This window comes from Amphiura filiformis, chromosome 4 (genome assembly GCF_039555335.1).
Source record: "Amphiura filiformis chromosome 4, Afil_fr2py, whole genome shotgun sequence".
In the NCBI taxonomy this organism is placed as follows: domain Eukaryota; kingdom Metazoa; phylum Echinodermata; class Ophiuroidea; order Amphilepidida; family Amphiuridae; genus Amphiura; species Amphiura filiformis.
In genome coordinates this window covers 66566325-66580362 of record NC_092631.1, presented here as the reverse complement: position 1 = coordinate 66580362, position 14038 = coordinate 66566325, and the positions used below count along the sequence as shown (strand labels likewise).

At 34.6% G+C, this 14038-nt stretch overlaps 1 protein-coding gene across 1 annotated transcript; it reads right to left on the bottom strand.

Annotated features, from left to right (window-relative positions):
• Positions 1–2758: 2758 nt before the first annotated feature.
• On the bottom strand, positions 2759–13923 carry LOC140151238 (uncharacterized). Its single transcript, XM_072173508.1, has 6 exons — positions 13737–13923; positions 11665–11892; positions 10756–11145; positions 10135–10233; positions 9307–9428; positions 2759–8738 (listed from the first exon to the last, which is right to left on the bottom strand). The coding sequence occupies exons 2-6, from the start codon at positions 11882–11884 to the stop codon at positions 8571–8573; spliced, it is 999 nt and encodes a 332-aa protein (XP_072029609.1). The 5' UTR covers positions 11885–11892; positions 13737–13923; the 3' UTR covers positions 2759–8570.
• Positions 13924–14038: the final 115 nt, after the last annotated feature.

The window sequence follows — 14038 nt, the reverse complement described above, 5'->3', positions numbered from 1 at the left end:
AATGCAATTTATTGAATACCAGTAAGAAAAAACAGACACACATTATTTTCTGCTCGTCTAAAGCAACACTATTATAATATATCCACACTTCTAGTATTTTTTTCTGTCAGTTTTTCCAACTGAAAAACAAAACAAAACTACAATGTGACACAACTCACAAAATAATCGTCAATATACATCAATCTTTTAATGACCAAAACGCCTCGATGGTCAAACTTTACCACAATTTTCATCCTGTATATTAGTGTTCCATGGCAAGGAAATATCATATTGGCCCAATTTGACAAGAAATTGGCCCAGATAAAGTTAAGAAATATTTATCAAAATCAATCAACTGTACACTTGATAAAAATACAAGTTCTGATTGGTAGGCAGAAACCAAGTTCAATAATGAGCATATTTACCAGTGGTATCATGTCCAAAGGACCTTGACATGATATATTTGATGAGTTTAGATGCAAAATAAGAGATATGAAATGCCATCACTGGCTTGTGGTGTATTAATATTGATAATTTGATACAAAGAAATATCATAAAATTATTCCCAAATAAACAATGACTAGTTTATTCAATAAAATATCCATTAAAAAAGAACTAAACACACACACACACACCCCTACACAAAATAAATAAATTACAATATCTATAACAGAACTAACACACCATGTACATATGTCACATTTAGCATCTGAACTCTTCATGTACGTCTGTCATAATGCAGTATAAACATGACCCAAAATTTCTTTAGGCCAAAAAAAATAATGGTTTGTCTCAAAGCTCACGAGTGGTTTGAAAACAAATGCGAAATGCGATTTTTTATTTTTTATTTTTTTGTTATTCCCGACTTTTTTCATGGTATTTGGAGAAAAAAATCTGATTTTCGCCGAATTTTTCTGGAAAAACTAAAAAAAAATTGAAATAAAATCTCACGATTTTACAAATCTTGTGAGCTTTGAGACAAACCTTTTTTTTTTGCCTTTTCAGCAACTATTAATCATCATGCTGATCATAATTATTCATTAGGGTGGTACTACACCCCTGATCAATTTTGTGACTAATTATGCATTTTTCTCAAACACTGGTGGTAACAAAAGTTATGTATTATTTTACATTGTAGGGGCAAGGGATCCAATTACTTCACTGAAATTTCAGTGATTCAAGACAAGTGGTTCATTATATGTTAAGAAATGAGCTACATTAATTCTTTTTCTTATCATAAATAACGTACCGCTTGTCTTGAGTCACTGAAATTTCAGTGTAGTAACTGGATTCCTTGCCCCTATGATATACATAACTTTTGTTACCAGTGTGTTATTATTTTTGAGAAAATGCAAAATAATCACAAATTTATCAAGGGTGTAGTATCACTATAACACAGTCAATTAGGACCTTACCCTCATATATTTACACACATCACCTTGCATCACATTTATTATTATTAAGGTGACTTTAGACCAATCATTTTAAGAAGGAACACGGTGCATAATGGTTGATTTGATTAGGATCTTTTACAGGGCAAAATTTGCTTCACAGCAAAATCAAATGAAACTTTTTTTTTTTTTTTCTAGGGATAAATGATCTATATAATCATCTTGTAAGGGAAAGAAAGATGTTTCTACAAGATATCTAATAACTGTCGAGTGGAAATAGCTTCTGGTATTATGAGTGACAAATAGAATTGTCACTTTATGAATCAATGCACATACCGTATTTCGTCAAATAGTCGCCACCCCCCTCAAATAAACGCCCCCACCACTTTTTTCAACCAAGATGTTTAAAAAATTCCGATATTTCCATGCTATCTTGTGTAATAAGCTTACCAAGTTGCTCACATGGTCGGTAATAGCAGCAATAAATGGCGAAAATCTGCATCAGAAACCCGAAGTGAACCAAAAGTCAGTGTCAAAAGTTCATAGTTCGTCATTTTAGCGTGACTTTTAAGCTTACCTAATGATTTTAACGGGAATTGTCGTGCTAAAAATGACCTCTAATAAACGCCCCCCCCTTGGGAAAATGTAACGCTCGGGCGTTTATTTGACTAAATACGGTATATGCACTCATTTTGGGGACCATATGGTTGTATAGGCATAACTTTAAAAAGCCTGTTACAAAGATTCTGGCCAAACAAAATTCACTTACATGGCTTGAAAAAGTGGGGGAATTTGGGAACCTCATTCCCAAGAAATGTTGGTGTTTGGAGGAAATTCTGGTATTTGGAGGGAAATTGTGTCTGTTTTGTATATAAAAACATGCTATAAATTGTGGGAAATTTAGCTTGCTTCCCGGGAAATAAACATTTTTTCAAGCCCTGATTCACTAGCTCCCAAGTTTTCTTAATGCGGATAGTAATCACTTCATAAAGAAAAAAAACTTTCTTGTCCACAGGTTCCATTTTGTTTGTACGCAGTGGCGTAGGGATGTTCAGGGATGGGGACGACAAAGAGTAAAGAATAAAATGACTAAAAATGTGACAAAAAATTGGTAAATGGGGACGAAAATTTGTCTCTGTCCCCTTAAACTAAAAGGATGGCCACACTACTGATACCTCCCCTTATATATGCAAGTTCAGGATTAGCCCTTATTATGGATATGCTAAAACAGACTAAATGCATCAGAATTGGCAGGACAGGAGAATCATGTACCACAGATCAACTGTTATGGTAGGAGAGTTGGGTAACACCATTGTACATTTGAGACAGCTATCATCTTTCTTACAAAACATCTTTCTTACTTAATCTTACACACAAAGATGATATCATTTCTAGGATACCTCCATTACAGAGGTAGTTATGTAAAGCTAGACGTCATTCATTTTTATGTCACAATCTTATATCTATGTACAATGTATGGCATCAAAATATCATATCTACAATGTGTCTACCAAATAGTTTGCACAAATCTCAAGACGTATTAAATTACAAATTTAAAACCACAATGTTATGGAAAATTTCACTGTAAGATTGTTAAAATCTACTGTGTATTGTTTCTATATCCATAGAAAGACATTAAACATTCTACTTTGCATTGCTTATCTAAATATCTTTTCTTCTCACAAAATATGAAGAGATATTTTACCAGCAGGGAATTTCTTAAAATGTTGCAATTAGCAAATATCCATGCTGGATCTAAAAATGTGCTATTCCAGTTGAAATCCATACTCCCCTATGAAATTTAGACATGGCCTTAATCTCCCACACATGGGGTGTAGATTTCAAATGGAGTCACCGATTCAGATAGCCCTACTTGAAATTCACACTCCCTGTGTGAAATATTAAGGTCATATTGTCCATAAAGGGTGTATGGATTTCAACTGGAATAGCCCAATGCATTGAAATTGTGTGGAAGATGAATACTTAGGTGTTTCTATAATTTAGTGTTTCTATAATTTCTATAGTATGTTGTTTTAAATAATAATCATTAAAATAATTTTGTTAGGATCCAGCCTTCGTGTGTCCTTTACATATTGATATTTTCATAAAAATAATTTCAATCTTAGTGCAATGAATCTTTATTATGTGTTCCGTATTTAAACAACGGTGAAATTATAACAGAATATTTATGCATCAATCAATCATGGCAAAGATTTGTTTTATATGCATGCATCCATATCTTAATAAATATACCAACTTTTCTGTCATTCCATCATAAATATAATAGTCCATGCATTCTTCAATCAATTTCTGTCTCACTTTTGGTCCGAATAACTGTATATACAAATGCATTTAAAAATACAATAAGTTTGACTGAGGAAAAAGTATTGAACTTGGCAAAACTTTTTTGAGACCGTAATGTTATAAATCGTAGAATAAAATATAAGCTTCTGCTTTTTGGTGTCCCATGTAGAAATATTGAAAAGTCATAATTTAGCAGGTAAAATAATGTTTTACATTTTAATTCGAGCATTGTAATTAGACCTAAAAGAGAATTATGTGATAGCCTAGCTGATATCTTTGGCATCAGTTAACATAATTAGTTTTCCCAAACCTACATTGCAGCATGTCGACCTTTATGGCACACATTTAACTTCATTTATATCGCCACATGAGAATTTAAGATGCACTTCTTTCCATTTCAACATTAGCTCAAGTCTAATGAACAATAGTTGTGAATATATATAGATTACACTGAATTATTGAATGCCCGGTTCTTATTTCTGCTAAAAAGCCATTGGTACAACTTATCTACAACAATACCCAATAAAGGATACCATATTCAACCTGATTAGCACCCTCTACTAAGTAATTAGCATGGTTATTTCTAAAAATTTCAGTTGATTTGGAGATTGAATTTCGTTGCTGGCCAGGAAAAACCTCCTATGTGATTTTAGGCCCTGAACATGTTTAAAACAAAACTGCTGACAGGTTACATAGGAGATTTTGCTTTAAACATACATGTTCAGGGGCCAATGACACTTTTTGAGTTTTTTTCTGCCCAACGGCGATTTGTAAGTTATACATAATTGCATGTTTTACATTGCCCCATATACATGATATAGGCCACTGTTTTGTAATTTCCCTCAAGTGCCTGCTAACAGACAGAAAATACATATTGGATGTTAAACAACCAATTTTGAAAGAAAGTTTATGCACACAATTAAACATCATGTAGTCCTATTTGAATGCCATGTGCAACAAGTGTTAGTGCCGTGCCCAACTGCATGTATGCCATTGTTTAAGTTGGCAAGACTCAACTTTGTCTGGAAGTCCAACTGTAATTGGGGTTTGGACTATACTTTAGCATTTCTAAAGTATGAATCAAAATCAAAATTGAAAAATGTTGACATTAGACTCATTCCTCATGAATGAGGTAATATTTCATGCTGTTTAGTGTTAACTACACAATTTGAGTATGATTATGTATCTACATCCAAAATTTGACATTTGAATATCTGCAAATTTGCTTTTTTATAAAGTTGAAAAACAAATCATTATTTAATTCTATCTAATGAATTCACAACATTAAGCATTTAAATACAATACTGGTAATAAATAATAATAAAACCTGGACAATTTGCTTGACATAACACAACAAAATCCAGCTATAGTACATTGAATTATGGGAAAACCATGTTAATGTTGAATGCCAAACAATCAACATTGGATAAAACACTGGCCAATAATCCATTCATAATTATGTCTACCACTGCACAGTCTACTTATTGTTTAGATAAGAGCCTGGGGTCCATTTCACTTAACTTTTACCCTTTGTAACTCAAGTAATCGTTCGTTAAGTTTCAAATACCCAATACTAGACGTAACTTTATGAAGAGTCCCTGTAGTAAATCTCTACTTACTACGGGTACTGTTCGTAATTGTTTAAATAGGGCCTGGGGTCCATTTCACTAAACTTTTACCCTTCGTAACTCAAGTAACCGTTCGTAAAGTTACAAATACCCAATACTAGACGTAACCTTATGAAGAGTCCCTGTAGTAAATCCCTCCTTACGAAGGGTACCGTTCGTAAATAAGTTTAGTGAAATGGAACTTGTCGTAAGTTAGGAACGATTTTGAGACTTACCAAGCTTTGTTAAGTTTAGTGAAATGGACCCCTGGCCTTCATGTACACAATTTGAGCCTGTTAGAAACAGATTGCTCTTTTAGCATGATAACAGTGACCATCATCTATAAAGCATTCTCTTTGTATTTTGCCAAGCAATTTATAACCAAGGCTCATTAAAGCACCACAAACAAGCTTGAAATTATACTGACCATGTGCCATGACTTGTGACTGCACTACTACTAGCTCATCTACACATTGTGCATAATAATTCTACACAATGCCTGACCTTTTCATGTGGACCTTTTACTGCTACAACTGTGATGAGATAATACACCCTGGATACACACACAAATCGCTCTTTTTCAAATTCCATCCTATCAGGTCTATGCATATCCCAAATTGGTCTAAAAACTCACTGAAATTGATTAAAGACTCAAGTCTCTAATACACTCAGCCAAGGCCAGAGTATTATTCAACCTTTAAGCTTAGCTACTAGAAGTTCCATCACATATGTATAACCATCCACCACAAATACCTAAAGTCATAAAATACATTTTGATTTCCAGTGCAAAATGTGCATGAAGGGCCAATTCATATAATGTGCATGAAAGTGTCAAGTTCAACAAACCATAACTCCGCCTCTGGATATCGTTTGTACATGTAGTCAAATGATATATCATTTTAAAGCTTATGACAAAACTGACCGGGCTGACTTATACCTTTACGAAAGGTTCATAATGGATAGTCACCTAGAAACAATCACTTGCCATGAATAAATGAGTGACTCCATATTAGAGAAGGAAATCAAACAGCACACAACACATCAGCCATAACAGTACATAACATCACTTAACACAGTAAATCTAACATTGTTATTACACAAGAAAACTAATTAACAATGATAAAATCATCAAGAGACATTCTACATTAAAAATTATTAGTTACAAAATAATGTCAAAGATAAACTATGCTGTGAAGAAATCATCCATGATAAATTAATAAATTAATTTTGATAGGTCTTGGCATGACTGCTCTTTTGACTGCTCCCAAATTAATATTTAACCCACAAGGAAACTATAGAACAAAGAGAGAAAGAGAACAAGAAAGAGAGAAAGAGCTTTCACACTGTACTTTCTTGTTGAGTCATAACACACTTATGGGCTGACCAGCTGGGGCACTATGCAGACCCCTTACTACTCTTCTTTGGCAGTGCAAAATTGTGCATGGAAAGTTCAGATTACTAGTTTAGAAGATACTGTGAAACTAGTCCAAACTTGATTAGAGCATTTACAGATATTTTGATTTTTTCTCTTTTTGTTACGTTATGGCCTGGCAAGCTTGTTTATTTTGACACTATACCATTTTTGTTTAAATTCCTCTGCTCTTGAAATAAAGTGTCATTTCTCACAATTTGTTCACATATTATTTGCTAAATTAAGCTAAGTAATATGATGAGGTTTTAATCAAGCAAGCATGTCTTATAACCTAAGCATTCTTTATTTCAGAAATATCTTATACACATAATCAATAGAATGCAAAGTTGAAGGTGTCAGCATAATTATGCACACAAACATAACAAATTTGAGTAGGTAGTACTATGATTTCCCCTGACATAACACTTATCTTATTTTTCCAATTAACAAGAATACAAGTACTTCAAGAAGCAAATGCCATTTCATTATTTGTGCAATTATCCCTAGGGTGTATTTGGCAATTCAAAGCGCATCATCCCGCAATACAAAGTTTGCTTATGAATTTCTTTTTAATGAAGCAGCCAAATATAATGTAGGTCTGAGACATCTCAGATGTAGGTGAATAGCATAATGGAAACTATTTTGGTAAGTGAATGGTTAAGGTAGGAGAAACTTTTCCAATCCATAACTTCATAATTTGTATATGCAAACTTTGTGTTGCAGAATGATGCGCTTGGAATTGCCCATTTCACTACCATTAATTACAGCACATCGTAAGTCCTTATACCCTAGCTTTGGTTTGAGGATTTAGGAGGTGGGGATAGTATTGTTCTTTTTTTTGTGGCAGCTAAAAAGATCACTGACAAAGTTTAATAATAGATTGAAAAGTTGCAGTTGTTGAGAGCAGCAGTTACATGATAAAAATTGGGATTAGCAATTTTCTCTGGTTACTTCTGTAAACCATGACAACCAAGACAGCAGGGCTGCCTTTAAGACCAGCTAGTAATTCAAGGTAGGCAGAATAAAAACAACAACAATACTATACCAGCGACGTAACTCCTGGAACGGAGGCTACTTAAACCCATTGTTAGGCTAAATCCATCAAACAGTTCCATAGGATTGGTATGTTAGAGTTGCGATGGACTTGGACTTGCGTTGTGTTGTCATAAATGTATAGTGAAATGTACCCTGTGCTTTGTAATATTACAACTTTTGATTTCCTCTTTCTTTATGAAGAATGGAATGGACTATTCCAGTTGAAATCTACACACCTCCTATGGAAGACATGACCTTAATCTCCACACATGGGGTGTATATTTTAAATGGAGTCACCCATTCAGCTAACCCTATTTGAAATTCACACTCCCTGTGTGGAAGATTAAGGTCAATTAATGTCTATGTACACTTGCAGAGTGCACAAGTGTAAACTTTTTCAACTGGAAAAGCCCACAATGCCAAATCATAAAATATAAGGTTTTTTTTCTGATGATATGAACAAAATAGAATTCAAGGGCTTAGAACCAGTAAATGCCATGTTCTTTTCTGGAATGTTAGACACATGCAATTCTGGTTTTAAGCCTTTTAATATAGTACATTCCAGGCTTATATTTCAGAACTGTAAAACTCACAGCATTCTATCTAAAATTAAATCTTAGTTCCTTTGAAACAGTTAGTATACATCAAATAATAATCCATGAAGTTAGAACTAAAGTCAGGCCATGAAACTTATTCTCCAAATTTATGTATAAGCAAAGCTTGTTTGGCAATAAAACACAAATATATCACAAAGACGAAATATTTGACTTAGCGTCAATTTGGTTCTATTAAGATGACACTTTTCATCTTTACTTAGTTACCATGACAACACACTTGGTATTACTACACACTCAATGTTATATTGTGGATATCATTGACAGGAATCTTGGAGTCCACCTGTTCCCCGGCAACACGGAAAGTGACATCGGTATTGTACGGTACGTTGACTGATCCAAGAGTAGAGCCTACTAGCCAGCTGGTGCTATTACGCTTGTACATGTTCACAGTTACCTGATGAAAAATGAAAAGTGGCTTTGTTGTCATCATATGGCTTTGACAACATATACAATGCAATTTCAATTAAGTTAGCAACTAGTTTCAATAATACTGTTTATTTGGAAACTTAAACCTAGGAAGAAAGGAAGGAAGGAAAAAAGGAAGGAAGGAAAAAAGGAAGGAAGAAAGAAGAACCCTCGGGCAGTGGAGTAGATTTCTTTTTGACATCATGGGGGGGATGGCATTGGAATAATTTCTTGGAAGTGAATCCAGCGTCTTTTGGCCACAGAATAAGTTTATGATACAAATGTGTACGAAGCGCCAAATTTTTTTTGTCATATTGATGCTAAACTGGTAAAAGGTGGTGCAAAAGTGGAATAAAATTGTGTGAAGCATGCAAAAATTTAGGCTAAAATGGCCAAATATGAGATTAATTTGGTCAGAAACCCACATACAGGCATTAGGCATTGATGGGTTACCTGAATGGGTGACTCCATTTGAAATCTACACCCCCTATGTGGAAGATTAAGATCATGTTTTAACAGAAGGTGTATTGGATTTCAAATGGAATAGTATAATTTACCTGTGGTGAATATCCTAACACAGCCCAAACTGACGACACTGTGGCATTTCTTTGATGTTTGAAATCTAATCTGGCAGTATCATCACGGTTGGGTGATATATGGGGACAACTCTTGAAATCACCTATAATGTTAAGTACAAATACGTAAACATGATTAGTTGATTCTTGTATTTAGTCTTTGGAGGCAAATTTACTTAAACATTCATATATGTGACCAGTTCCGACAAAACCAGGAACAAGTCGCATTTTTGACATTTCATGATTTGAATACAATTGTAAGCACGCGACAATAAGCTTCAAAATTATACCAAAATGATTTATATAGCATCAATACTTTTCAAGATATGAATAATTTTGTAAATGATACCTTGATATTTTTACAAAAGATTTCAATGTTTTTACAGAAAAAGTGGACCTTTTGTTAATTTTTGTTTCCAAAAAGGGTGGATTTTAATGTTTTTTTACAGAGCAAATTAACTGACTTTTTTGAATTGGCATTTTTTTTTAATGTGTTGCCCCGGGTGTGTTGCACCTGCACCCTTCTGGCTCAGGATTGACTGAAGACTCAAAGCTATGCTTTAGAAGAGGCTACACTCTACATTTAATTCTTGTTATTATTGTAATGAATATCTACCCAAATATATACAAGATCATATCTTTCTTGATCCTTGTTTGGGCCAACTGACAATCATTCCACTGGAATCCACTCCCTGATCAATATCCAATTATTTGCTTCAATTTTCCAGATTGGCCAAATACAGTATTTTCCACATTATTATCAAATATTGCAAATAAATTTCTCTAAATGTATCATTTCATTCTCCTTACCTATAAGTTGTCTACCACCATTTAGTTGCAATACATCCCATGTTCCTATGGTACATAAGCCTTGTCTTGCACTCTCAATTGCACTGTAAGAAAGTTGACCTGGGGGTGAAAATATCACATGAAAAAAGGGTTTATGTTACATCAGTAGCATATAGCCAGTGGGGTCACCACCAGTCATCATGGTCCATTGTTACATGTACATCACAGGGCAATGGTAATTAAATGATGATCCCAAAGAGCTCTGACAGGTGGTATAAACAACTGTTGAAAATCTGCCTTTTGCTTCTACCTTTGGGCCTGCTTCAGTCCAAAATTAACTTAATTATGACCCATATAAGCATTAATATTGTTTTTGTGCGCATTTGTAGGTATTTGTTCTAGTGAAGTTATCATTTGAAATTTTAGCCTGCATGTTAACCCAGCCCACTGGAAGCTATGGGAGGGGAGCAATCACTGGCATTGCAAGCTTCATGATACTTGACTTATCCCCTGCCCCAACAGCACACCATTACACCTGGGTGGGGGTGAGGCAAATAGGTCAAGCATTTTGCCCAATTGCATATAACACGCTGGTGCTACAGGGATTTGAACCCATAACAAATATAACACATAATTACATACCTGTTATAAATGAAGGTATCATTGAATTGGCAACACTCCATGCTAAACCCTTCTCAAATGACTCCAAAAATTTGAGCAGATGTTCCTGTCCTATCACCTCCTTAGTTGATTTCAGTTTATCACACAACTGCACATTACTATTCATAAACACAACCCTAGGATGGAAATATTTCTCAGCAAGGCAGGATTCATTTCTCAACAGATGATTTCTTAGCAACTGTGCTTTCTGTTGTATTCCAATCAGAACATTGTCATGTACTTGGTCATAGTGTAAAGTCACATCTTTCTCTTTGTTAATGTCTTTTTTGCCGTGTACCCATGATTTGCCATCATGGCTAACAGCTACTCTTCCAGACCAGTTTTTTACCTCAATTGCATAAATACCATATTCTGAAAGATAAGAAAATGAAGACAAATTTATAGCCGATTTAGATTTTAGCAGCAAAGACTAAATATTGACCAATATTCTTTTTAAAACCCTGATCCAGGATTTGTAAAATGGTCCAAAATACTGGGGGCTGAGGACCTGTTAGGGCCAAAATATTGTCACACTTAATTGTGCTGATTTTGTAAGATTTACACAAAATGGGAGGGGGCTGGAACCCCCTAAAACACCCACAGGATCCGCTAACTGTTTATGATGAGCGCAATTATTTCACAAATTTTTAAAGACCAGCATGCTTTTTTGAAGGGAATTAGTTTTGTAGATCCATACATTCAATTCTATTTCCAAACTTATACTTTTGCTTGAATTTGCGAAAAGTGTCTCTGCACAAAATTTGTGAAATTAACTAATGATTTTGCAGTTTTGCCTAAAGTAATCTGTGCAAAACAAGATCCTGCAAATTTTACTTAAGTAAAAATTTAAATGAAAAAAAACAACAACTCAAATTTGACACAGCAACTCACCTGATAAAACAACCACGTCTATTTCATACTTGCGTGTCCGAAATCCATCAGGTACCCTGAGACCTTGGTACACATACCCATTAGGCACACCATGTTTTCTCAAGAGTTCTACCAGTTGTTGTTCAGCTTCTCTGCCTGCTTTCACTGACTCATCTTCAGCATGATGTGTAGGGGCACTTGCCTGTTGTGCCTGAACCAAACGATTTCCTATCCCCAGCATGATTTTGCCTAAAAAACATATTTTTGGGGAGTTTTACAAAATGTGTACTACAAGAACGTACATAACAATAAATTCTGTTAACAAGTACGCAAATTTATATAGTTCTGAGAAAATGTAGGCCACATTTCATTGAATAAAGAATACCATGGATCAGATACTTCATTCTCTTGTTTGAAATTGTGCTGTTAAATTTATGTTGATAGTCTGGCATTGAATTTCCTTACGAGTTACATTGAGGCCTTTCGCTAGAAAAAAATAACATTCGATTTAAATTGTTAAAATTAAATCCACTTTTAAATAGCAATTTTTTGGCTATATGGGCATCAGGTGACATTTCACAGCTATATTACCTGCGACATGGGCTAATTCATTTGGCAGCCCTGGTCATTCCACTGATGAAGGTTGGACTAAATTAGCAACATCTGAAAATTACGGAGGTACATTTAGCCCTAGAACTCTGGCTATTTAGTATCCGTTTTTACTTCTACTAGGGCCAGAGGCACTTACGTTAAAAAATTTGTTGAGCATGCTTGGACGATCCAGTACAAAAGTTAAAAGCATTTTAATGCGTGATCGAACCAATACAAATGTGTCAGGTCGCTAAAAAACATGATAAAACCCACTTGAGAACACACAATCGCCGGCCATTTCTAAAGATACATTTTACTCAATCGCTTTTGCAGAAAACTGAATCGCACACAAAAAAGCCATGCATGATCAGTGTACTAAATTGCCGTTGTATTTGCATGCTGTGTATGCGCATGATTCGCTGTTTTTCAAAAGCGACAGATAGGCCTATTATATTTGACACTCTGTTGGTCAACGTTCACTAAAATTACACACATAAACTTGTGCAGTTGTAAATGACAATGATTCAGTCTGATGATGAGTAACCATGAGTATAAACACAGCTTTATACAATTTATTTTACATAGGCACAAAAGACCGTGTTCATGTACTGTTACTCAGCCAAACATGGCAGAGTAGGCACCTAGGTTTCATTATCATTGAGGTATAGGACTTTTTATTTTTTCGGAGAAGAGCAGGTAGGGCAAGTACTTGATTATATTTCTACATGTTCATACTACATACTCTGACAATTTTAGAAAATTCGCACGAGTCCGTTTTTTTTAAATCACATTTTTGTTCTTAAAATGGGGGTTATAGCGCCCTCAACGGGCACTCTCTCCATAGGGCTACATGTAAAGACCAGTTATAGACAAATGGCCCTAAAATAAAACGGACTCGTGCGAATTTCCTCAAATTTTGCATATGATGTATATTTAACATCTGGAATGTAATGCAAGTGATGTCGTTGCTGCTCTTCTAAATTCATTTTTAAAATGTCCGCCCCAGACCAAGGTGTAGGACCCGGATGTCCTACCTTCACAATGTTATACCTTTACAACAAGCACAGAGATACGAAAAGCGAATGTCTAGGTACATTTGTAAATATATTCATGCTAAAAATTATTGATTCACTTATCTTGAAGTTAAATTCAAGCACAGAAATTCATATTGGTTGGACTCAAGAGAGTATTGATAGAAGCCAAGCTTTGAAGTTTTAAATCAAATTTTAAGAAATCAAAGTTTGAATCAAAGTCATCATCTATATCTATATGAAGTCCTGAATAAAGATCACTTGCAAAAGAGAAATAAAGTATTGTTTTTTGATATATAAAGATAAACGCATGATTTATAGATAAATAGAACAAAGGGTTTATTATTCTATTATTGTGATAGGTCATCGACATAACTAGCCGATCATGCAGAGTGATCGTGCAATTCGATTTGACGTTGTTGTTATTGTGTGACGCAATATTTTACATCCAATTTGACACTGAATTCTTACCATTCCATGCAGTCTCACTTCAAATCAAGTCAGTTGGTTGATCCTTACTATCATTTTACACCTTGTCACGTTTGTCTCACGTCACTATGTCCTTTTTTTGATGCAAAATTAAACAAAAATAGCATTTCGCAAAGCCAAAACAAAGGCGACCGGGCAATGCAAAGCAGCTGTCTGATGTAAACAAAAACAATGTTTCTAGAGTTTGTGAAAATCCGTCCAAGTTTTCACTTAAAGCAAACAAACCATCTTTTAAAATTCTATATCAACATGTTACGGTCCAAATCTTACTTACAAAATAATGC